Source organism: Carassius auratus, unplaced genomic scaffold (genome assembly GCF_003368295.1).
Source record: "Carassius auratus strain Wakin unplaced genomic scaffold, ASM336829v1 scaf_tig00007125, whole genome shotgun sequence".
NCBI lineage: Eukaryota > Metazoa > Chordata > Actinopteri > Cypriniformes > Cyprinidae > Carassius > Carassius auratus.
In genome coordinates, this window is record NW_020523811.1 from 41,428 (window position 1) to 68,477 (window position 27,050).

The 27,050-nt window shown below is 37.9% G+C and overlaps 1 protein-coding gene across 1 annotated transcript in view; it reads left to right on the forward strand.

Moving 5' to 3' along the window:
- The window catches only part of LOC113071330 (ephrin type-A receptor 3-like), a 43,789-nt gene that overhangs the window by 8,969 nt on the left and 7,770 nt on the right, over nucleotides 1-27,050 (forward strand). The window contains exons 2-8 of the mRNA XM_026244694.1: nucleotides 2,839-2,903; nucleotides 4,208-4,877; nucleotides 19,672-19,827; nucleotides 19,957-20,310; nucleotides 22,748-22,860; nucleotides 24,781-24,943; nucleotides 26,488-26,596. Of these exons, the coding sequence (XP_026100479.1) occupies nucleotides 2,839-2,903; nucleotides 4,208-4,877; nucleotides 19,672-19,827; nucleotides 19,957-20,310; nucleotides 22,748-22,860; nucleotides 24,781-24,943; nucleotides 26,488-26,596 (1,630 nt within the window). The remainder of the gene's footprint in view (nucleotides 1-2,838; nucleotides 2,904-4,207; nucleotides 4,878-19,671; nucleotides 19,828-19,956; nucleotides 20,311-22,747; nucleotides 22,861-24,780; nucleotides 24,944-26,487; nucleotides 26,597-27,050) is intronic.

Consider the following 27,050-nt stretch of genomic DNA (forward strand, 5'->3'; position numbering starts at 1 on the left):
TTGCTGACCACTGCACTCTTCCCAGTGTTAATGCCTGAGGTGGCGAGATCTCAGCCACCACAAGGGATTCCAACATTTCCCACATCCACAGTTGCACGACTGGGAGCTAATGATGAAGAAAAGCCCCCATCCTCTACTTTATCTTACCAGCTGTTATAGTAAACATAACATCGATTGGCCTAGTCTTGTACAAGACTGTAACCATATTCGGGATAATGGGGGCTAAATTTAATTAACTTTATACAACCATTTGTATTTGAGTGGATGCTACACCTGCATTGTCTATAAATGTTTTGACCCTGGTCTTGTAATACTGTTAGAAAAGTGAATTTACAGTGATTTCTTTGACAATTTTGAATTCTATGGGTACCTAAATGGAAATCTTTTTATTGCATGGTACCGTTATGTCTTTTGGTGAGCCTGAGTAGAAACACCAGCTTTGTGAAAAAACACTTCTCTTTTTCGTTGACAGGTAGAATAAAAGGGATCTTTCACCTTTTGTATAACAAAGCAATGATAGAATTTCTATGTGTTTGAACTAGGACTTTGGAGAGAGAGCTAGACTCCTTAAACATTTGAGTTTCTGTGACATTTGGTTGCATAAGCTTGTCAGCTTGCTAAGGTTAGTTAGGTGACATTAACATTGATGGGTTTTGTTGAAACTGCAAAAATGGCTTGTGATAGTTTTGTTAGCATATGTTAGAGTATTTCAAAATATTACAAACAAAATATTGCTATTATTTTTCTAGCAAAAGTATGTTTATGAATTTGTGGGTTTCTTGAAATTTCTTATATAATAATAATAGTAACAACATTTCCAGCAATTGTTATTTATCATAAAAAAATATACAAATTATGTGAAATTGGTAAAATAATACTTTGAATATTTTTTACAATAAATAGTACATTTACAAATTGTATTTAAAAGTATATATTTTAAATTTATAAATCAATGATACATTTTTGTGCCAATGAAAATCTGAGCTGCTTTCCTAACAGAGCAAGTAAACAATAATTTAGCCTGGGTGACTTACTGCTAAGATCTTATAATGTTCCTGCTGGTTAATTCTGATTTGTCCCTGTTTGGTACTTGTCTTGCTGAAAGACCAGCATAGCAATTATTTTTATTTGCTAAATAAAATGGGGAAGTCGTGGCCTAGTGGTTAGAGCGTTTGACTCCTAACCCTAGGGTTGTGGGTTCAAGTCTCGGGCCGGCAATACCATGACTTAGGTGCCCTTGAGCAAGACCTCGAACCCCCGGGTGCCGCAGCCCTTTTGCCGCAGCATAAAGGGCTACCCACTGCTGGTGTGTGTGTGTGTGTGTGTGTGTGCTCGCAGTTTCGATGGGTTAAATGCAGAGCACAAATTTTGAAGTATGGGTCACCATATTTGGCTGAATGTCACTTCACTTTCACTAAAACATTGTCAGTAAAGTTGGTTGCACCTGATCTTGCAGGTGCAACTGGTTGACCAACTTGGTGGTTAAAGCATAAAAATAATAATAATAGGAATATCTTTCTTGTTCAGAGAGTCAGCATCTATTGTATTGCTGGTTTAGAAGTTTGAGCACATTAATTGTTTGTGATTTAAGCAGCCTGGTGTCCAAAACACAACACGCTAGTCTTTTCATCAGGGACTGTATAGCAGTTGTTTAAAAAATGCTTGCTGAGCCAGAACTGATGTCTCAGGTGGAACAAATTTTGCCTTGCTGTGAGTTAAATGTTACCTGCTGTTTGTATTAATGGGCTGTGCGAAGCCTGTGGCTGTATTCATTTGTTTGTTTTATTAAATGTGTCTTTGAAAGGCCGAGCAGAATGATTTCCAGATCATTTGGACTGATATATTGGCCTGTCTGGTTTTACCCCCTCATCAGAAAACAGGCACACGAGCACCAGTGGTTAATGGCATCGTAATCTGTATACGGTTAAGAAGCAATATCCTGCTTTGACTCTACATATGGTTTTCTCTTTGAGTGTCAAGTCATCAAATGTACCCAATTGCTATGTATATGACCCATAAAACCAAACATAATCCATGTTTCCACATCAACCAACCATCAAAGCGTGATTTAAAAATGCACACTGTTTGCATGTCACACAAACCCATTGGCAGTCAGTTTTAATTAGAATTTGGATCCAGATGGTCTTTGATTTTCCCATTTTCCTTTTTCTTTTTTTTTTTTGTGAAATCGTCACAAAAGGGCACGCACATGTGCCAGGAGAGGGAGAGGTTGATATTCAGCGTGAAAGAGGAGGAACATCTGAGGTTTGGATGTGATTAAGAATTAATCACCCTGGTTGCCAGGGATGTAATTGGTTTGGAACGGAGCTCAAAGTGGGAAGTTCAGGGCTCCGACCATTGGGAGATTGAAAGACTGTTATAAATAGCTCTGAAAATATTGATGTGAGAACAGATTTCAAAAAGACTGCGTGAGGAGCTGCGAATCATATGTTTTGTAATGGTCACGACTGCGTATCTAACCCCATCTGGCTTTAGATTATTGTGCCTGGTTGTAGGAGATATTGAGGTTCAGGTTAAATAAATCCACTGTATATGTCATGTACCATCGAAATAAAATGGAATGAATAACCTCAAATGCAAAGTGTTGATTAGTTATTCTGACATTTCTAGAGCTCCGTTGTCTATATTTTATTCAGAAAGACTTTAGTCTTGAATGATTCATGCTTTACATGACATCATGCTGTGTAAAAACCCAATTGTCGTTTATGAAAAAAATTAAGGGAATGATAAAAATATGATGTTCTCTGCTAAGTATACTAGCCCTGTGTCTTTGATTAACTTGTGTCTATGTCCTTTTCATTTTATTTTTTTTTACAGTTACTCTACTCGACTCTATGTCTGCCCCAGGTGATCTGGGTTGGGAAGCGTATCCATCAGAGGGGGTAAGTACCTGTGAAGGTCTGCACAGCACAGCCAAAATACATCACCCAACTCAAAAAACAAAACAAAACCATGATTAAGAGTTCCATGCTTGTGAAATTAGACCTAAGCCTTTCTCACAGTACCTTTGCCAACAATTTTACCAGTGAGCAGTTTGATAGGGAAGCCACTGTCACAGGTTTTGGGATAAGTGTAAATTATTTCCTTACAATTGGATATTTAAGCTCTTTTTAAAGTTTCAAATCCAATAAGATGAATTTACAGAATAACTGTACAAATTAATTAAACATAGACAATGTACTCTGGTTAACTAAAGTGTTTTTTCTAGCTTTGGGATAGCAAAAGCTAGTAACATCTTATTGTTGTCCCTTGTGGGGTTTGAACCTAAAACCTTTAAATAACTAGCCCAGATATATTTACCCGTTACTTCATACCCAACCAGTTCTGTTACAACCCAGATTTAAAGTGTAGTCCTTGATCTTTCCTTGATCTTTCTAACCCTCAAAAATGCTCACAGCCTCCCTCTGTGAACATACAGGCTGTGACTCTTCAGAGTTTCCTGTGGGGGGTCATAGGAAAGTCTCATTTTGTACAACCTTGCCAACCCGCTGAGTAACGATTCTCTGTCTCCTCTGTGGGAGTTGGTTCTCATCCCACGCTTTCGTTTCATTCATTCAAATCCATTTTCACAAGATGATGATAGATTGTAATAGTGGCCTTGGCACAAGTAGTCATGCCCAGATTCACGAGTGCCTGTAAAGAGAAATATCTTTTTTGAAATAATATTTTTGTGTGGTGGTTATGAAGCAGGGAAAACATTCATGGTTTGGCATGTCCAGCAGGATGCGTACTACACTTCTGAAATGAAAGATTTGAAAGATTTACGTTGATACTTTTTGTGCCTTTATTTGTAACCCACAAACTTTCTGACGTCATTGCCAAACCAACAAACCAAATAGTTTTTCATGGTTTTTGCCTTTTACGTTTTAACAATTGAAGTTTCCAAAGCACAATTATACAGTTTTCTTTGCATCAACAATGACTTGATTTATGCGTGAACAAAACAACTGAGACTGTTCAGTTCATAACTTTGAGCTGATTGCCTGTCAGAAGCACTTTCCTCTTGATGACTTGATGACATAAATTATGCCTTTTCTCATAAAGTTCCCATCATGCATCTGTCAAAATCTTTTAGAAACCACTGTATAAGCCTAGAAAGTTCAGAACCAAAGTACAGAGAGCAATTACAAAAGCACTGAGGGATGTGTGTCTCCTTGTACTGATGGACTTTTTGTTTGTTTGTCAGTGGGAGGAGATCAGTGTTATGGATGAGAGGAACATTCCTATGAGGACGTACCAGGTGTGCAATGTAATGGAAGCCAATCAGAACAACTGGTTGCGCACTGGACTGATCCAGCGAGAAGGTGCTCAACGAGTCTACGTGGAGATCAAATTCACTCTACGTGACTGCAACAGCCTTCCGGGAGTCCCTGGGACCTGTAAGGAGACGTTTAATGTGTACTACCACGAATCTAACAATGCCGTCGCTGCACCTTTGCGGCACATTCGAGAAAGCCAATATGTCAAGATTGACACTATAGCGGCTGATGAGAGCTTTACGCAGACAGACGTTGGAGATCGTGTCATGAAGTTGAATACGGAAGTGCGAGACATCAGTGGTCTCAGTAAGAGGGGCTTGTACCTGGCGTTTCAAGACCTGGGTGCTTGCATTGCTCTGGTGTCGGTGAGAGTCTTTTATAAGCGCTGTCCTCTGGCGGTGCTAAATTTGGCCCGTTTCCCGGACACAGTGACGGGTGGCGATTCAGCACTGGTGGAGGTGCGTGGAACTTGTGTGGAGGATGCGGAAGAGCTCGAGGCACCACGGATGTTTTGCAGTGCTGACGGAGGTTGGCTGGTGCCCATCGGCCGCTGTGTGTGCCGGCCAGGATTCGAGGAGGTAGATGGACACTGCCAACGTAAGTATTATTGTTTTAACTATCTCAAATGATTGCTTTAGAAAATATCAACATTATTGTGGCTAACTGGGTAAACATGCTCTTGATCTATAGCGGGCCTCTTTGAAATTAATAGTGTGACCACAATAGTGGTTTTACAGTGCATTGCAAAAGTGACCACATCCACAGCTATTTTATAGGTTCTTTCTGCTTGTGTTAGCATTATACTATTGGTTGCGTAACAGAAACTTGAGGATATTCAGTTAAAAACTGTAGCAAATAGGGTTAAAGGTTTTGTCTTGACTCAAAGACAAAGTTCAAGAGTGCTTTAAAGCAATCTAATGATTGGATGGAAGAGATTAAGATGGATTATTAGATTATAGAAATGTGTCCACATCGCCTGATCCTTAGGTTGAATAATAGATAAGGATGGGTAGGTAACGGGATGAATAGATGAGTACAGTAGTTTTGTAAGTAGGGTTGGGTCCCAAACTCAGTACCAATATGGCACTGGTACCTATGTAATCGGTATGTACTAGAATCTAATCAGAACACAGATTTCGGTGCCATGCATGAGCGATCGATTGAAATATTTATCCTCTGGTTCTCCAAAATGGACGTAGGAAACACCATCAACGGCACTGTAGGTGAATTTTTTTTTCCAGACGGAGAAAACTAACATAAACTCAAGTCAGAAAACTGTAATAATACAAATATTTGTAGTAATGAGAGTGTCCATGTCACATTCCGACTTAAAAGCACAAACATGCAAATGAGAGCATCCGAGGAGCACGTTGAGGCAGCAATTACACTTGTTCTGATGGCAGCAGGTGGCCTTCTATTAATTAAGCTAAACATGCTGAAATTAACATGCCTAAAGCTAAACTTCCCTTGTATTCACATTTCTAAACTATTAATTATTATGAAAATAACAGAGATGGCTTGAATAACACCGATAAACTATATTGTCACAGTAGAGTGTTTATTGTCTTTGTTTCATCATTTTATATGTTCAGTTACAGCTACAATAGCAATGCCTTTGTCCATATAAGGGATTTCCTGGAGGGTTATGTGTTCCACTACTTCTGTGACTGGATATGTGGAGTTACTGTGCGAGGGCGCCCTCTGGCATCCAGTATGAATGAAACAAACATTGTCTGTTTATAGTGATAATAGCCAATCCTTTATTTGGGGGAATTTTTATTTAAAGCTATAAATGATGGAGCGGAGATAAGATAGATAGATAGATAGATAGATAGATAGATAGATAGATAGATAGATAGATAGATAGATAGATTTTATACTTACAAACAAAAAATCCATTAAAAGGAGAAAATGCTAGATATAACCTTGCAAATTAAGCTATTCCCCTGAGAAAGGTAGAATGCAAACTTTATTATCGCATGTACATGGTAAGAGGGTAAGCTCAGGTCTTCACTGTTCTTTTCATCTCAGAAGGTGCTAATGGCTTCATTAATGCAGCTTGTTTTTTTTTGCCAAGACGAGGGTTGCACTGTAATTATTATTATTTTTATTATTATTATTATTATTGTTATTCTTTTGCTTTTGTTTCTTTCCTCTCCTTTGGTTTTTCAAAGCCCTGTCGCACCTCAGCCACTGTTCGAGGAACTTGCTCATACGCCACCCCAGGACTGAGAAAGCTGCAGCTTTTAAATATTCATTCAGCCATTCTGGACTGTTTTCTTGTGGATGGAAGTGTAGATCAGGACGGAGGGGGTTTGGACAGGGAACATTTGAGTGGCATGACTTGGAAGTAGACTGGAGATATGGGGGTGGGATATTCATCACAACCAGTTCAGTGCTCTTTGGTTTGCACCACAGCTGATAGAGTACCACAGCTCATGTCAATGATTGTATCTGTTAATTGTACTGTTAGGCGTAAGTCAGCTATTAGCTAATAATGTTTAGCTTACATAACGTGTGATAGTTTTCTAAGCAGAGAAAAACATTTTTAAAGTGTATACATGCAAAAAGATATTTTATACTGCCATATAGATCATCTCAAAGCTACTGGACTAAATTGCGCAAAACTCCAGTTTTGAGAGTCTATATACTGTCTTAATCAGACAATTGTATTTTGGTGTTTGCATGCAGCCTGTGATGACATCACATTAGAAAAAGACTTTATATTGTCATAGTACTCAGTTTACCTTGATACTTTCTATTCAAAGAATTTCATCTTTTTAAACTCCCTATAATATAATTTGCTGTGGCACAATAGATTCAGCTCAGTGCCGCGAGAAACATTCAGCACCAGTGGAAAAAGAGGAGCATTTTACAACCATTCATTAACGAGAGTGATTGAGACTGGGCTGTATCTCAAAAATAACCTCAAAATAAAAGATTTACTCCGACTGCAATAAGAAATTGGTTAATTTATACAAGCCGGGTCAGCTGACAAAACACTCATTTCTCTCTGGCTCCAACAGCTCTTTCAGAAACAGAACAATGCCATTCAAAATGACTTGAAGTGAAACAGCTCGTGGTTTGTTTTCACCTTGCGGTCTCGCTGTGGGTTCTGGAAGTGCATGCTGACGCTGGCTTTCTCCACTTTTCATACTACGAGGGCTTTTATATTCACCGTAAACAGCATTAGTAGAAGGATGGATCATGGAAGTATTATATCTAAATTTAAGCTATTGTTTAACGACCACTTCTAATTTTTCCTTTCTCTTTCCCATTCTTCCTACCTTTTCCTCATCTGTTTTTTCTACCTTTCTCTTTTTGTTTCTTCATTTTGTCTTGCAGTTTCTTTCTAAATCTTCCAACAGCATCTCAGTCTAGCCCACTTACTGCTCAATGTCGACCCACAAGGCCATATAGAAAGACAGTGAAAAATAGAGGGAGACGACCACTGTTTAGCTACGTCTTCTCCCACAACCTCGGCTCAGTGAACTGCCTCTTATATTTATCTCTTCCATTCTTTTCGTCTTATTGTGGCAGCTCTCGAACGCTCTCCAACAGAAACCCCCTCCCATCCATTCTGGTTTAACACTTTCTCCTGCCATCCGTAGATTCATCCTATTTTTTTTCTCTTTCATTCCATTCTCCATATCCTCTCTTAACCCTTCAGTGTGTGAAAGTATGTTGTAAACTCTGATAACTTGTATCAAGTCCATTCACAGGGGCTGTTTCATTCTTACCCGTATATCTCCGTGTAGAGCCCTTTTGTGTACAATCAAGCGCTTTTGTTGGATGTAAATGGTCTTTGAGTGGATTGGTAGTGCACATCAGCTTCTGAGTTTGGGTCTGGCATGAGGTCTGACCCGATGGCCCCCTGGCTGTTAGCATGCCAGCTGGAGATGGGCACTCTCTTCTGTCTCCCAAAGGGGTATTTTCTACAACGCTAAGCTCACACGGTTGTGGCTGAATGGAGTGTTTTTCATCAGGGCAGGAGCGGCAGAAATGAGCTCTTTGTGACAGTAATCTCACTGTGTGGAGCTCTGGAGTGTCTTCCTCCATAGGATTTGAGCTGAGAAACTGGGTCATGGGATTGTCAGCACCCCAATGGAGATTCACAGTGAAGGCGGCTTTAGAAGATGAGCGTGTGTGTGTGCTCCAAAACCAAATTTTGGAGTGTAGATTGGAGAGGTTAACATGGTTAAGAGACCTGAGCTTTCCACACACTGGTGCTGTTCATCTTTATAGGGGCTCTAGTAATCACGTACTTAGACGTTTAGTTCGATTTCCACATCTGTAATCCTCACCACGTGATGCTCGCCTGCAGGGTGACAGCATGATGCTGGAATTGCAGGAGTTTATTTTCGTCCAGTGATTTTGTACCACGGACACAGTCGCCCTTCAGCTCACCCACATAAACCTTCTCTACAGATTTTTTTTTTTTACACTCACTCTTAACTTATACCTAATGACATAATTTAGACCTTATGGATAACTTAAAAAAAATATTTGTTTTGAAACATGAAATATTCTTTTTAAAATTCCAATGGAGATTTTAATAAGTTTCATGATTTTTCCAGGTCCAGAAATGACCTTGACCTCCAGATAAATGCAGCCTTGGTCAGCATAAGTCTTCTTAAAAAAAAAAAAAAAAAAAAAAAAAAAAAAACAGAAAATTCCAAATATTTGACCTGTTGTGTATTATGTTATAATAACTATCATATTATATTAAATCATATTAGACACTGAAGTAGGGACCCTTGAGACGTTTCTATTTATATATCATGATTTAGATAAAAAAAAAGAAGAAGAAAAACACCATGCTGTATTTAGTTGGTACTACCAGTGAATCTGACAACAAAACATGCCTGTGGATATTTAGGTCCCTTAACACATGAAGCGTGATACACCAATTCTGCACTATGGGCATACATACATACATATACTGAATCATTTAACCGTCACTGGTTCATGCTGATAGCCCCTACAGCTCAGTGAACCATGAAGCAGCCTGTTCAACATTCAGCCCAACTCAGTGACCTGAGCTGTTTTCTTCCCCCATATGCGTTTGAGCTCTCTGCATAGCATATTGCTAGCTGCTCATTGCCAGTTTGGAACTGTGTGTATGAGCTGCATCGAGTGCAAGTTTTTCTTCCAATGGAGAAGCTTTTATTGGCAAAGACAGCTTAAGACATCTGCAATAGCCATTTAATTTACCCTTGATAATAATATTATTTCTGGAACAAATTTTTAAAGAAGAAAAAGATGCTCATGCGCAGCTACACTGCCAGCAAGTTTGGATGCACTCGACTGAATTGATATTTCTTGTGATCTTTAAAATCTAATGCTTAATGCTAATGCTTTTAATGTAAAGATATTTCTTTAATTATTTTAATGACTATGCATAGCTGTATTTAATTTTATTTTAATCACTTCATTTAACTCTGTAAAAATAATAAAGATTTATGCTGTTTTTATTAGTGGCTTCTAGTTAATCAGTTGCCGACTAAAATGTCTAGCCATCTCAGCCCTATATCAAACTGTCTAGGACATGTCATCTACCCATTTCTGTACCTCCAGCTGCTGTTCGGATCAATAGCACTTTAGTAGCCGATAGTAAACAACATGGAATAAGCTGTCAGTGGATGGCAAAGTGCCAATCTGCAATTTAGGCTCACGGTCCAACTGTCATAACACAGACGATTCATGATACTTGTTTTCTTTCGCGTGCAGTTGTCTCTAAGGAAACTGCAGAACATGTTCGAGTTTCACATTTCTGGCATGCTGAGATCTGGGCAGAGTAAAATATAAATGACACCCAAATCAAACGCTGATGGAACACAAGTGATGGTATTGACAATTACACAGCGCACAGACTTAATTTCCTTTGATGGTGTCTTCATAGGTTTAAGGGCTGTGGAGTTTTGAGATTTGTGCATTTCTTTCTCGGAAAGCAGTAAAACCGAGACCGTTGTGAGCTCTGCTGGACAACGTCAGGATGACTACCAGATGTAGCCGGTGGGTTTTTTTCGTCCAGCTGCTGGGTCTTGGGTGTGGACCCCTGTAGGAAAGACAAACGCAGGAATAGAGAGTCTCCACAGCCAAAGCATCAAAGACTCAGAGCGCCATCAATTATACACGGACATTGACAGCTTACAGAACTCTAAAATTTCATCCAGGGAGTTAAGCACATCGTTGAATGTTCCTTTTCTGTCTACAGGATGAATTTATGAATGTTTTTGCATGCGTTTAGTAGAAGTTGTATTTCACAGTCTGTAAAACTGACAGACTGGCTTCACAGTTTTTCTTTACTGAAAAGGAAAAATGGTAAGGAAACTAGACATTTCTTCCTCATTCCTTCCAATCACCCGCAGTTTAAAAGTCACAATAGACTTATTATTCCTATTTCAAATATTACCATTATGATTTCTATAGAGAAATTCACGAATCACATTATAACTGTAATAGAGGACTGCGATTTTCACAATGTTTGGTCAAATTAACCATTAAAAAACACATAATGGGGTCTTGGGTTGATAAGGGGTTCATGTTCAGTATGGTCAGTTTCCACTTGTTCCTATTTTTCCGGCATTGTGTTGTGTTCTTTTCTGACGATGCCTAACAGTGACATTGTAATGGGATTTGTTTCTACACCTGTTCTGTCCTCTCAATGGCATTCCAATATCTTTTTCCAGTTTGTGTGTTGAGAAGGAAGGCAGCACGTGGAGGCACCGACACGTGCAACCAGCAGTCATCTTGTATTATTTTTTCCAAACTCTTTTAATAATTCATCTGGCAGGCTGCAGATGACAAGAGGGCCTTACGACCAGGAGAAACAATCTGCTGGTTGGCTCAGACTCCTTTATTTAAAGTCAACTTGAATCCATATGGACCCTATTTACTTGATTGCAGTCTTGTCCATGACTCATTAATCCAGTTTTTAAAACTGGTCTTTTTAATCTTTAATCAAATATCCCTTTGCAATGATTATTTTATTTTATTTGAATTGTAATTTATTTTCACATTTTATTTAGTTTTATTTAATATAATTTATTTTATTTTTTTATTTGTAATTTTACAATTTTGAGCCTTAGGCCACACAAGCTATTGAATGACTGTTGAGTGATTTTAACAAACTCCACACTGCATTTGGTCAGATTTTGGAGTTAAAAGGGTTTTTGTATTTTTATTTTATTTTATTTTATTTTATTTTATTTTATTTTATTTTATTCATTAGGCCACATGAGATTAACTGGTTTTTAACACAGTCTACGCTACTTCCCCCACATGTGGAACATTCCTTTGCACACAAAAAACCCATTAGATTTAGGAGTTTAAAGGGGTTTTCAACTTAAATGTTAAGGGACAAAATCACAAAAACTTCACTGTGAGCTCTGTTAGAGCGCAACCATGTCTTGGTCATTAAAAGTTCCCACATTTATTCCCACATTTCTTTTTTTTTAAAGAAGGCGGAGCCACTGGAGAGACAGAAATGAAATATCCAATAGCATTTGCACATGTGTAATGAAATGGAGCCACGATCATTAAAACGAGAGACTGTCTTTTAAGAGGAGCCAGTTTCCAGTGCTGATTCCGAGTCTGGCACTGACTGGTTTAAAGACCTGGTCTACGTTTGTGATTACAGACTTGTGCAACCTCACATCTCCCATACAAACCTGGATTCTACCATCAACCTCTATGATTATAGAGGACAAGAATTTTCTCAAGCAAAATTCTAGACCGTGGGAGGCTTATTAAATAGATCAATATGAATAAATCTTTTTGATTTTTCATGACACAGAATGTTAAAAGAAAACAGGAGTACGAGGGAGACTTCAGCAGCTATTTTAATGGCTGTTCTGTGTTCAGAAATAATGCATTGCTTTTGAAACTCAGCTTGAAGTAGTTTTATTTTATATTCCTGTGATTTTAAATTGATGTAGTGAGGCTGGTAGCTTTGTACGCACGCACAGACAGCAAGAAAAAAGGCACGGGTAAGCGGAGAAGAATTCGTTTTTATTGCTACTTTTCTCACATGTATGGATAATCTCTTTTTTATAGCTCTCCACCCAAGAACTGTGGTCAGAGGCTCCCCATGCGCTCGCTCTGTAGCTCACGCCACTGAAATAACAGCAAGACCGCCAGTCTCCCAAACACACCTGCTTTTCATTTCGACCCCACTGATTACCAAGTCTGCAGGAAAACTCATTTATTGAGTATGCTTTAAGTTTGAGTAGAACGGACTGGATGCAAACCACATCTAATATGTTGTTCCCCAAGTACTGATGCATTTCTAAGATAAAGATAAAAAAAACCCTGTGCATTAGCACCTTAGAAAGCACTACAGTTATTGTTGTTTGATAGAATTAAAAAAAAAAAAAAAATTTATTACCTTTCCAGAGTTATTTTCAAATCCAAAACGTAAGCATTTGGGCTGTTGGACTATAGAACAAGGGAATAAAAATCCTATAGACTTAAACTGAAGCAGCCATATCTCGGGACCAGATTTGACAGATTGGACTACTAACCAAAACACCCTAGCAACTATGTATGCTATAGTAATACGAACATGTACTTCTCACTTTGGTAGAAATCTAGTTATTTCGTAAGTGCTTATTGGAAATTTTTTCGTAGGCTCCGCAATCATTCGCAAGTGGTTTTATTGTGTGCATGACTCTTCTTGAAAAATCTGCTGTAGGCGGAATTGATGGTTAATGGAGAATTGCAGAGCTTCACTTTTGGATCATGATAAAGTTGTCCACCTTGCTTCTAACAGTTATTTTATGGGATTAAGTAGACGTTTTGTCTATGGCTCAAGTGGACATTATATGCCACTAGGTTGATAGGATGTTCTAGCGAGGAGTACCAGCAAAGCCTTGGAGATTGGTTCTGTCACGCTGTGCATGATGGATGGAAAGCTGGGAAATAGCCTTCAGAAAGAAAGGGCACTCCAGGGAGATTGAGAGCAGATTGAGACAAAGAAGAAATCCGGCAGTGGAGATGCTTAAACCCTCTCTTGACACATCTGAGGTAATTGGACAGGTATTTTAGATGCCGGAGGCCAGGTAGAAGCTGTGTTACGTGACTTTAAGCCATTTGTGCAACCATGGTTATTGAAGAAGCTAAAATGTTTGACCTCTGAGAAGGTCTGACATCCACTGTTGCTTCCGGGATAAACTCTTTCCATAATCGTCCAGTTTGAAGGGTAAAAGATGTGATTTAGGCCCAGAACAGACTGGTGCTGTGTGAATATTGCGAATAACCTTTTTAGCTGTATTCCTAGCGGGTGAGCTCTGAGGAAAGGTCTGGCTCTACCATTCTCCAGTCGTCAGCCTGGTTGGGTTGGATTTTTTTTCCTTCTCCAAAAATCAATGCTACATTGCCTAATGGCCATGGTAAAAATGGCTGAAAAGACTTTAAAAAGTCTCTTCTGTGAAACCGGACGCTAAATCAATACAGCGCTATAATCACCAGAACACTTCCATTCCTATAGGTGAGATCGAGTTCTGCTAATGTGTAGAACCTTGTTTAGTCTTGTATGTCAAAGGGCTCAGCAGGTCATTTGCTTACCAACAGAAATCCAAACATGGATATCCATAGACAAATATGCTGAAATACCCTAGAGGCTAACTGTTAGCCTCGATTAGGATGTCATATGGAAAGTGGTGCTTTGATATTGATGCATTTTAGCTGTTTGGCAACAGCGAGTCAAGGTGAGCAAACATCAAAGTCTAGATGTAAGAAACGGAGCTTCACTGATCATTACGCCAACGCTTTCTTAGCGCCCTTTTGGTCAGCCATCAAATTTCATGTTGTATGCATAAAAGAGAATGCCGTATGATTATACTTCAAAATACTAATGTGAGCTAGTCTAGAGGAGCCCATATTTGTCCGTTTGAAGGCCAAGCACATGAAACATGCCTCTGAAGGTTGGCTATTTAAAATCCTTTGAAAGTGTTTGAGATGTTAACGTTTCCAAGCGCTTTTCTTTGCTTTAGTTTGTACGAATCCTTCGATACATGTGGATACAATTTCACTGTTCAATCCCCCTGGAGTTCTACTATTTAAGTCTTGATTCACACTCAATGAAGGGAACGTTTTGGAATTATGTTGCCATGGAAACTAGTACATAAGCCTGTATCCCTAGGTAATCGAATGCGCGGACCCTGTGGGTGCGGGACCCTGCGGTCAGCGTTCCACTGACCTACCTTTGCTACGCTGTTCTGCTTTTCTGAGTAGGTCCGCAGTGCTGTTAAATTGAAAAGGGCACCTGAAGTGCTGGAAGCAGGGATGTCACTTTTACCATCTCACTCTCCCCCACCGGGGGGAAGAAAGTCAGTCCGTCTGTCTCTCATATCTGAGAAATTCTCCCTTCATTTTCTTCATTGAACACTGGTTTGCATAGTAGCCTAACTGGATTGACTAGACACGGATGTCATGTTCTCTTGGGCTAATGCCATTGTATTAGATTGTAATTTGTGATTGTATGTTTGATTTGGCCTAAATTTTGCCTCTTTCTAAAAAAAAATTATCTTCTTAAATTTTTTTCCTCTTAATTCATAGTAAAATGTGACTTTGTTTAATAAAAATACCTTAATTGTCTTCACATTTAATCGTATACATTTTCTAGGAGATATTAAAATAACAGCAAGATGTTAAAGAGAAAGTTATATTCTTATATTGAAAGTTATATTCTTGTATATTAATGTATTATGTTTTATACAATAAATCTCATGTCCCTTGTTTTAATTTTAATTTAATTTATTTTTTTATTTTATTTTATGTATTTCTCTTTCATTAGTTTTAATTTTTTTCACTTCCCCATTAGTTTGTTTTCTAGATTTACTTTCATCATCTTAGACTAGGTGATACTTTTCTGAAGTTTCCATTTTAGTTTTCATTTTTAGTATTTTAATGACTGCCAAATTCACTTTATTTCAGTTAGCTTTAATGTTTTTTAAGCTTTAGTTTAGTTAATTTTTTTCCCATTTCAATTTTTGTTGTTGATTATTTTTATTCAGTTTTTTTTAACGAGATGGTAAAGTGGTGTCCCTGATCCATGTGATGGAGAAGGGTCTCTGTTAGGTGTTCAGGTGGAGGGTTGATGTCTATTGATCTGCCTCATTCAATATGAACCAGAGGCTGCAGAATGAGAACGAATGAAAAATACACTAATAGCAACCATTCGTCCCCATGGACCAGGCATTAAACACACTCTCCAAACATGTCTCTCATCTTCCCCTCACAGAAAGAAAAACAAATACAAACGCGCCACTGTTCATTTTTCTCTCGCTTGCTTTCTCTTACTTAATTCCCATGATGGTGCTGCTCTTTCTGTCTTTTTGTCTGAAGGTATCATATATAAAAGCTATTGATTATCTTGAGCCAAGTGGACACCAATCACAGCAATGTAAATATTTGATGAGGAAGCCATCTGAAATCTCTCTGAGAGATAGACTTTTCTGTCTTCTGCTCATGAGCAAAAGTAAGATTTCAAGCACGTATGTTCTGTTTTACATTGATTATTTTCCTCTCCCTTTAAAAGACATTGCATTTTTAATGTTTTGAATAAATTAATAGAAAAGGAGTGTAACTGATTAATAGCTTGGCTATACCAGCACCAAACCAGCATAAACTATCATGTTCACTCATTTTGTTTGACTAAATTAAGATTTCATTATGGTGGATCTTGCTGGAGGATGTTTTCAAGCTCTGGTGATCTCAGATAGACCAATTAATCTAGAGCTTTTCTACTCTCCACTTAGGGGCAAATTACATCTCCTGAATCTGTCCTTCACAAGCTTTCCATATCCTCTAACATGCTTTCATTTGCGGTTAGCAGGCGTAGTGGAAATCTGCCTCGTTGCTATTGCTCTGGCTTTGACATACTAGACCAGTTGGGTTCCACAATAGGCCAGGCTTTCCAAGGGATTTTTGGTTTGGCACTGAACACACAGAGGGTGCAAAACCATAATACACACATGCTGTTTCATTTCAGGCTTCGTTCCAAACCACCACCGAGACTTTACACCTCTTACCTCAGGTCTTAGTGTATTAGTTCTTCAGGTCTTAGTATATCAGTGTTTTTACACCCCGTACAGCAGAACTTCACCTCATAACCCCGAAGACTATGTTTTAATTCAGAATTATTTAGGTCAGTGAATACTCCCGGATTTGTGGCAGAATTCAGTAAGCCTGTTAGCATAAAGCTTTAGTTAGTACAGCAGTGCAGACATTTGGGAAAAGGACTTTTTTGTGTGTTTCCACATCTGTGTATATACTCCTTTTGTACAGAAAAAACAGGAACTATGTATCACATTGAGCTCTGGCTTTAAAAAACAATGGGTTTTTGTATATCTGTGGTCATGTGGATTACAACATTTCTGTAAATATAAGGAGAGCATGGATAGATAACAAAATACAGTCAGCGTGACATTGAGAAAGGATAGATTTAGTAATTTCAGACTGTGGAAGAATGAAAAAATAGGCGTTTTTCCTGTTAAGAGCAGTATTAATTCTGCTGGTCCCGATTGCCTCTCGGCAGATTGAAGTAGAAGCATTTAGAGCAAATTCTTGTTCCTTTAATCTCTCAGAAAGATCTCCCGCTGAGAGGGTCTTATCTTTACTAAAGCATTATCTGCTTCATGTTTTCTCACTCTATGTGTGTGTATGTTGCTGTGTTTGTGTGGCTGTGTCAGTGGCTTTAGATTAAGATAGATGGAGAAATCTTTGTCATTCGAGTTGAAGAAAGCCTACCTGAAATAATTTTTAGGCCAAAAAATTAACTCCAAAATATTATATAACAGAAATAAACTAGACTGGTCAGAAAGATTGTGGCATTTTACATGATTTTATCTCCCATTAAAAGACACTTCTGCTCATGTTTTGACTCGTTTAACCTTTTCACGCTTCATACTTGCAATAAACCGCTGTTGATTGGTTGGTGGGGAACTGAAAGATGTTGATTAATTAATTAAGAGGGACAGCTGTCTTATTGATTATGAAACATCTCCGGCCGTTAATTAAAGGTAATGCGGTGGTAAATCAGAGCATCAGTTAATGGATTGTCAGAATGTGAAGTGTAAATTCTAATGTGTGCAACGTAATTCTAATTCTATTGATTATTAATGGGATTTTTCTTGCCCCTGTAGTGAACATCATGTTGGAAAAATATTATATATATATATATATATATATATATATATATATATATATATATATATATATATATAGATATATATATATATATATATATATATATATATATATATATATATATATATATATATATATATATATATAGTAATGCATTGTAATTATATTTTAGATTTTTTTATATTTAATAGAAAAGATAACAATGATATGAAATGTTTTATATTACATATTTAAAAGAGTATTTCTGTAATATTATCATTTCAGTACATCATAATCATCATAATATATAATAATTGTAGCAATTAATTGTGTGTGTGTGTGTGTGTGCGTGCGTGTGTGTGTGTGTGTGTGTGTTGAGAGAGAGAGAGAGAGAGAGAGAGAGAGAGAGAGAGAGAGAGAGAGAGACCACCATGGCTGGGATGCAATCCTTTTGCATAGTTTATTAAATATGGTGTATATAAGAAATACAGCATGAAGCGTGTGAATATTAACTTCTTTCATGAAGTTGTCTGGGAGTCAAGGACAGCATCTGTGTTTGAGTTATTAACTACAGTGTAAGTTGAGTCACTTAACATTGTTAAATTTACAAGCAACACCTCTCAAAACTACATCCACCTCTAACTGCTTCTCAAAGCTGCTATCACTCTTCACTCCATTAACACGGTCCAAAGTTCAGTATTAGTCACTTTGAAAAGCCTCTCCTGAAAAGGGAAATATGTTGGAGGCATTGTGCTGTGGCTGATAAGAACTGACATGTTTGGGATGTGTTTGCAGAAATATAGGGTTTGCTTTTAGTTCAGGGGCATCATGGGAGTCTGGCACGGCGTCCCTGAGGGGAAGTGCTCTAATGCATACACACACACACACACACACACACCAATCACACTCACTCAGCTCCAACTTAACCCAGGCCCCACACACACAGAAAACACGGCCGCCACGTGCCTCCAGTCAGGCTAATGCTAAAGTGACGAGAGCTAAGAGGAAACCTCCCTCAGATAACATCACAAAACTCCTCTCTTCAGATTGCTTATTTTTTTTTCTTTAATAAATGAAACTAAATTACTTATAACCTTAGTGTTAATTATCATACCAAATTCATGATGTTGTTTATTTACTACTGACCTGAATGAGACATTTCACATATAAGATTTTTACGTATAGTCCACAAGAGAAAATATTTATTTAATTTATTAAAATCACCCCATTCAAAAGTTTACATCCCCTTTATTTTTAATACTGTCTGAATGATCCACAACAAATTTGTATTTTTTTATATTTTTTTTTAGTGATAGTTGTTTGTGAATCCCTTGTTTGTCCTGAACAGTTAAACTTCCTGCTGTTATGCAGAAAAATTCTTTAGGTCCCACAAATTCTTTGGTTTTCCAGCATTTTTGTGTATTTGAACCAAGCGGCAACCTCCCGCTCTCTCTATCGTGAAGCCAACAAGGAAAAGACTAAAGCTGTAATTCATTGACTGGCCGCTGGAGGCGGGCTGCAAAAGGGAGTCAATCCCATAGACTCAACATGTTAAAATGCCCAACTTTACAGCAAAAACATGTTTTAAGGTCTGGTGCAAAACATGATTTTGGTCTATATTACTAATTCTGCCCTTCGTGACAACTGTGAGGGGCGTGAATTTTTTATAACTCATCCGTTTAAATCATATTAAGACTTAAAGTTCTGCATAATTAAGGGCGTGGCCACTTGAGTGACAGGTGGATTACCGCTGCTCACAGTGTCGTCGCGCTAGGTGGGCGTGGCTTCAGCAACCAGCTCCCGCCTTTTTGCCCATAGTCGATAGCGGTGACGTGCTGCCAAAATGGCGACTGCTCGCCCTACACACTTTGAGCTTCAAAAACGCACTTCAGGAGTCTACAGGTGATGTCACGGACGCTACATCCATGTTTTTATAAAGTTTATGATTTGAACCCTTTCCAATAATAACTGTAGGATTTTGAGATCCATCTTTTCACACAGAGTGACTAAAATGCAACTCTTACATAAGGTTCAAACACTCATTGATGTTCCAATAAGAGAAAAATGGGTATTAAGAGCCAGGGGGTGAAATCTTTTGAACAGAATGGAGATGTGTTCATGTGTACCTCTATCTGTCTTTTAATATTTAATATATAATACATATAAGTATAAATAATAAATATAATTTCTGTAATTTATTATAATAGAAATATTTCTGAATATGAATACAGTCACATTTCCCCCCCTTCTTCTTTGATAGCATGTCGGTCAGGCTTCTACAAGGCCTCTGCTATGGATGCATACTGTGTGAAGTGCCCCCCACACAGTTACTCCCACCAGGACAAGGCCTCTGAGTGTGTGTGTGAGAGAGGCTTCTACAGGGCTGAATCAGACCCTCGCTCGATGGCGTGCACAAGTAAGCTGAATAATTATTAAATATTAATTAAAATAAAGCATTGAAACATCTCGTTCATTATTGTGTTTTGATGATTTCATTTGGTTAAGTGCACAACTGATGTGCTTTACTTGTGTGTACATTCACCAGGACCACCTTCGGCACCCGGCAATCCCATTTCCATGGTGAACGAGACTGCAGTCACTCTAGAATGGAGTCCTCCTCGTGAAAGTGGTGGACGTGGAGATGTCACCTACAGTGTCCACTGCAGGAAATGCTCTGGAGAAGCAGGGGCTGCAGGAGATGGTGAGAAGTGCGTTCCCTGTGGCAGCGGTCCGCATTTCAACCCCAGGCAGTTTGGCTTGACGCACCCCAGAGTTCTGGTGACAGAACTGCAGCCTCACACCAATTACACCTTCAACATTGAAGCCCTGAACGGAGTGTCGGATCTCAGCCCCAGTCCACGTCATCTAGTGTCCGTCAACATCACCACCAGCCAGACAGGTGAGATTTCACACATCTAAATTCTTTATTTCTCTACAAAATTATTTTTTTCTGCATATTAGTAGCCTTTGGTTTTCAAAGCTGATATCTGAATGCTAATTTATGATTATTATTCTGTTGTTGAAAATAAAAGCCAAATCTTGAAACTAATTTTATGAATAAATAATAACAATTATATTACATTTAAGATTGGTATATAATATCAACAATATAATATGTTATATAAACTATATGATATAGAATATTAATGTCATAGTTTATAAATAAAGCAATATACATTTATACATTTAATTAAATACAAATGTAATCCGAAATATAATTATTTATTTTTCAATATCACATTTAATGTTTTCATATATAGTATAAATGAGCCATTTATACATTAAAATATAAAGCTGTCTTCATTTCCTCTATCATTCCTATTATATATGATAGACCTTGGCATTAAAAGTCTGAAACATTTCACAAGGACATACAATATTTTTTCCTTTTTTTGGGGCCTTTTCATTTGATATGTGACGCAGTTATATTTTATAACTTGCTCTCAGGAGGGTCAGGGATATGTAGTATTCGTTATCCTTTGGAAGCTTGAAACATCCTCAGTTAAACGTTTTTCTGCTTGTGCTCTTAAATCCCTGAAGCTGTAGTCACAATTTTTGTCTCCTACTTTTGAATTTTACACGGGTGTGCTGTGCTTCAGTGGGTCTTCTTATATCTCGCCTGACCTTTAAACCCGCACTCTGTGAGCGCCTCGAAGCCTGTCATTGGTCGAGAGGAGGGACAAGCTCTCCTGATCCTGTGATTTAAGTATGATTCAGCTCCTCAGAGAACGAGAGCGAGAGGCAGCGTAATGAGAAGCCTGAGAGGAGAGTTACCCAGGATGCCCGGATCAACAGCCCTTTGCTCTTATGAGAGCTGACATGCCTGTAGCCGTGGAAACGCCACTAGTGGGCGGGGACTGATTGAGGTATACGTAACTCTGATTGGTCTGTATTTCGAGTGCTTGGCCTCTGGTCCACACCGCTTGAAATATTCAAGAGACAATCCGCCGTGTGTCGAGAGGAGACTTCTGGGATGATGTAGTGCTCGTATTTGCATGCTTTGCATGATTCGGATATTGATTGATGTTTCGGCACACATCTTTCATCGGCAGGTGTGTGAGAGATAGCAAACAGAATATTTATAAATGCAAATTCTGAGGAGACATAAAGTGACAAATACATCAAATAAAGCTGACAGATTCATGACTTCATAAGAACTGAATGCAAAGCCTTTTAATGCTACATATATGAATGTTTAATGATACAGGAAGTATTTGCATTGATCTGCTGTGTTAAAGACAATGTGAAATTGAAATGGAGAGTATTAATTTAATAAAATGTGACATTTGCACTATTTACATTCATGTTTTAGATTTTGGGATCAGTTAAAAATAATTTTATTCAGCAAGTAAATTGATTAAAAAAACGATAAAGGCATATAATATATATATAAAAATCTATTTAGAGTAAATGCTGTTCTTTTTAACTCTATTCATTAAACAATGCTGAAAATGCATCAGTTCACATTGATAGTAAAAAAAACATTTTTTTTTTATCTTGAGCACCAAATAAGTGTATTAGATTGATTTCTGATGGATCATGTAACACTAAATACTGGCGTAAATACTGTTTTGATCAAATAAATGCATCCTTGGTGAACATAAGAGACTTCTTTCAAAAACATAATAAATGGTTTTATTAAAGTTAATTTTTTCATTATTACTCAGCATATTAATATTTAATTTTGGTGTTCACATAATGGTCAGATCATGTTAGCTATTTATAAATGCATTATTGTCCTGTTTTAACCGCCTCCTACATCTTTTCCTGTGATATTTTGAGACACTTTTCTTTCCTTACTCTGAACTGAAGCATGTCTGTTCTTTATCTGTGAACCGAGCACATGCTGGGATATCAGCGTAGATGTTGTTTATCACTTTAAGAGTGTTTGTGTGCATACGGCAGTTAGCGGTGTCACTGTGTCGGCGCCGCGCACCAGATCAGAGTACGCAGAGTTAAGACTCGCACAGCTCATTAAAGATCGAAACATCAGCTCCTTCATTCATCACTAGCTGCCGGGGCCCAAAACGGAGGCCCTCGTTTGTACTCACAATCTGACACCATCATTAGCACCTCTGTCTCTCTCTCTTTCCGCTCAGGGCGGCTCGTGAACACTGCTGTGGTACGAATAGAAGGGCTGAGGTGCTCTGGCTGCGTGCCAGCAATGTAGTACAGGGTGAAAATGACTCACTACGCACGCAGAATAATTTATCACTCCTGAAAAAGACAAGACGCGCTCCGCCAGCCCTCTCATACTCTTTAATTAGAAGTGTAATTAATCCTCCTCTTTTACATGGAAATCAATCTCAATTCATCTCTCTCTCTTTCTTTTTCAGTGAGTGTCATCTTAAAGGAAAGGAAGGGCACCGACAGTGTAACGCTGGCATGGCAGGGTCCAGAACCTTCTGACGGGACTGTAGTGGAATATGAAGTCACCTATTATGAAAAGGTTAGATGCTTTGGTGTACGCTGATCTCCATGACCTTTTGGCCCTATGTGAGTCCTTCTTGCACTGATTGGACATATGGCAGCTCACTTTTATCGTACCCTGGGGAGAGACTGTAATGTTAACACAGACATGCTTCATTCGGTCCCAATTAACATTCATGGATCTCCTGTCTGCCAAAAACCATCGAGGTTGTCACATTTTAGACTTGATGACATTATTGTCCATTATAAATCCAATTTTTGCTTCATTCAACTCAAACCTGTTTCGTTTTTTAGGCTGAACAGACAGAAATATGATATTAACAAATCCATATGCTTTATGATTATGTTTGAAATCCGATTAAAACCTGATCCATGTATATCCAATAAAATTCTCATTCTAAATGATCAAATCTGATTTCAAGTAGTTTTTCTGACGTCCTCATTTGAGACATATTGTGTATGTAATTTCATATAAAGTGTGCAATATTTCTGGTAATTGGGTCTGAATAGTAGATAATGTGACATTGTTTATGGCTTATAACTGAAAAATATGCATTAAAATTCTATTGTATTATTAAATATATGAAATATACATATAAAAAATATATTCTAAATTTAGTATTCCAGATTTTCCCTATTTTTTTTTCTTTACTGGCAGATACTCAGATACTTTCATATAACTAATAAATATATATTAAAATTGTTTTCTAATGTTTATTATATTAAAATACTATTCTATACAATTGTGTCTAAGTAATTAAAAATACAATTTTAAATCAATTATTTAAAAAATGTATATATACTTCAGATAAGGCATCACGATATTATAATGTGCCTTATTAAAAATGCATATTAATTACAAGATACACTAAAGATTATATTTAACGGTGTTAAACTGTTAAGATGAACTCAAAGTGATTGTTAGATGAACACAAATGTAATGTTAATGTAAAAAATAGCAGAAATGAGCATGCACGATGAAAATAGGTCCAATATAATTCAATTATTGATATGGTACGGATGTATATCTAGTGCGAACTGCATTCTGCAGTGAGTTTTCTACACACAGGGTAAGAGATTTCATGTTCAGTTGTTTTGATCCCTCTGTGACACCCTCCTGTACCACTGTACTTGGCTGTGTGGCATGAAAACATGGTGATGGGTAATTATTATGATTTATTCAGGTGATCATGGGCTGTGTGGCTTTTAGATGGAGCCCACAGATGGACAGGCTTGGCTGCCGCTGTGTCCGCGATCCGTCTGATGCCGCCTGTTTGGCCCGTCTTAGATTTAATAGCACCACAGGAAATATGGTCATCCCTCTCTCGCAGGGTGTGGTGTTTCTGTCTGGAACGTTAGATTTCCCTAAACGAGCTGCCACGTGCCTCTTTAGCGAAGGGCTTACATGAAGGAAGATGAATGGATATCAATAAGCTGTGAAATATTAACATGAGCACACTGTACGGAATTCTCCATAGGATTAGACATTGAGAATTGGACAATGAGGCGACAGATCCAAGTCAATAGGATTGATGTCATTTATCTGGATAAATTCCAGTTACTGGAAGCCGGAAAGCAGTTAGGCCCTTAAAAAAAAAATGCAGGAATCTGTGGTTTCTTTTCAGTTCAATCCATCTATGAGAAAAGCATTGTGTTAGTCATTGGCAGGAGGTGCTTGAATGAGCACTAAATTCCATCTGAGCTAATTGCTAATTGGCAATTGACTGATCTGAATCCAATCTGCATGCTTTGTTCTCTTGTTCTTCATTTTTTTCTGTGAATGTGACTCGATAAATTATGGATGATTCGACAAAGTTCAACTAGACTCCTGGGGTTTGCAGGACAGGAAGGGATTCAGGTATCATTGTGAGGGATCGACACATCCGTCTTCATTGAAAGCAGCCTGGTTCACTTATTATTCCAATCTTTCCTACTATAGAACCAGCAGGATCAGAACTACACTGTGCTGAAGACCAAATCCAACAGTATGACGGTGGAAGGCCTCAAGCCGGGAACCACATACATCTTCCGGATCCGAGCCCGTACAGATGGAGGCTATGGGAACTACAGGGGAGAAATTGAGTTGGAGACGAGCCATGAAGGTAAGTGAAAAACCATCCTTCATGCACCTCCAGAAATGTTTTACCTGTTTAAGATTCCTTGCTTCCAGCAGTGAAGATCTCCTTTACTTCCTGGGGATTGGCAACAGTGTTCTCCGCTAGTTTTAGAGAACTGACTATGAAATCTGATTCTGAAATGATCACTTTAAAATGGAAAGTTCGTCTCCTGGATGCTGACTGGTTGATACCATATGTGCCAATTGCACAATATAGTTTCATTACACAAAACACTTGTTCACCATATCACTACTGAAATTACTTACACGTAAGACTATATCCAATAGCAAAAGGATATTGTTTGATTAATTTACTGTAAAATAACATTCTAGTGAAATTCTGTGTGCTCAGTAAGGCTCTTCAGTTAGCTTACAGTTAGGCTAAGGAGCCACAGAAAATTGTAATAAGGCATGCATTACAATTTTAACATAGTTAAGTTTTATTCTTGAGCAGAAACCCATTTACACTATTCTTGATTTTGTAGATACCTGTATAATTTCAGACTTTGAAAACCCTGATTTCTTATTCACAGCTGAATATCTTCATAATTTGTTTTCGGCCAAACTGTAACCTGTGTCACACGCATGTATTTCTCCATCACATGCCGTTGATTGAATTTCTGATCCGCTGCGCGCATTGAAAGAGGCTTTGAAATATTCATACATGTGAACACGTTCAATTAGTCCCCAGAGATAGCCGAGGCTCCTCACGTGCTGCAGTTTGCGCTCTCGCTGCGGTGTTTGAAGTCTGAACATGTAGATTTTCTGTCAGTGTTCCTCTGAATTGTGAGCAGCTTCAGCTGAGAGTAGGTAAAAGCCCCCGCTGTGTTTGTCTCATAGTTTGTGTACCATATGCTACACACCACCATTCTGTGCGCATAATTAGAGGGATGCTTTCTTAAATTTTTTTATTGGAACATTATCTGGGACAATTCAGGTTATTTTACATCCCTTTGTTTGTTTACTAAAATATTAGTCGTGATTATTTTTGTTTATGATATAACACTTGTGAAGGATGTCAGAATAGTTGCCATGGTATTAATAAGGCATATTTAACAGTTTCTAATTGTGTTTACTATGTGGTAATATTTTCTTAATTATCACAGTTGCTTAGACATAGAATGGTAGATGACAGTAAATAAATAGAAATGTATTAAATCATTTTAAAACAACATATTTGTACTTTTAAACATTTTAAGTTACACATTTAAAAAATTGTAGTGTGTGTATATATATGTGTATATATATATATATATATATATATATATATATATATATATATATATATACACACACACACACACACACACACACACACACACACACACACACACACATATATATATATATATATATATATATATATATATATATAAATGCACATTTTTATGCATTTATAGAAATTGTACCTAAAATAATGAATCTAACCTATGGATATTGGATGTGCCAAACTGTGGTAAATTTTCACAAATGCAGAAAGCACTGAGGATAATCGCTGCTTTAATGTTGGTTTCTCTCTCTTTGTATTAGATATGCTTGCGGTTGGAGATCCAAACCAGCAAACCATACTGGCCATCTCTGTGGCAGGCGGTGCAGTGCTTCTGGTCTTGCTAGTGGCCTGTTTTGTTGTGAGTGGAAGGTAAGAGTAATCTATTATTCTTCTTTAAGCTTTCTCGGCTTATAGATTCAGACCATACCTTATTCTAAAAAAAAAAAAAAAATGACCCCAATCATGCAGACTTCTGTATGATGAAAAAGCAATTCATTGGCAACTTTTACACTGACAGACTTGGATGAATCAGTGCTAATCTGGGTTGTTTAACCGTCAACAAATCCATACGAAAGATGAAGAAACCATGTTTCATTTAATCAGCGAAGAATCGTAAATATAGATGGACAGGATCGAGCAAATGAGATGTTGTGCGTGAAGTGTGTGTATGCCTTTGTGTGTGTACATGTGTGCATTTTCACAAAATCAAAAGGACACAAAATTGTTTAGCCCTCTGATTGCAAAGCGTGATCTGTAGAGATGAAAGCAAACACTTGAGAGAACAATTGAAGAGACAGACATAAGGGAGAAAAGCAAGAGTAGA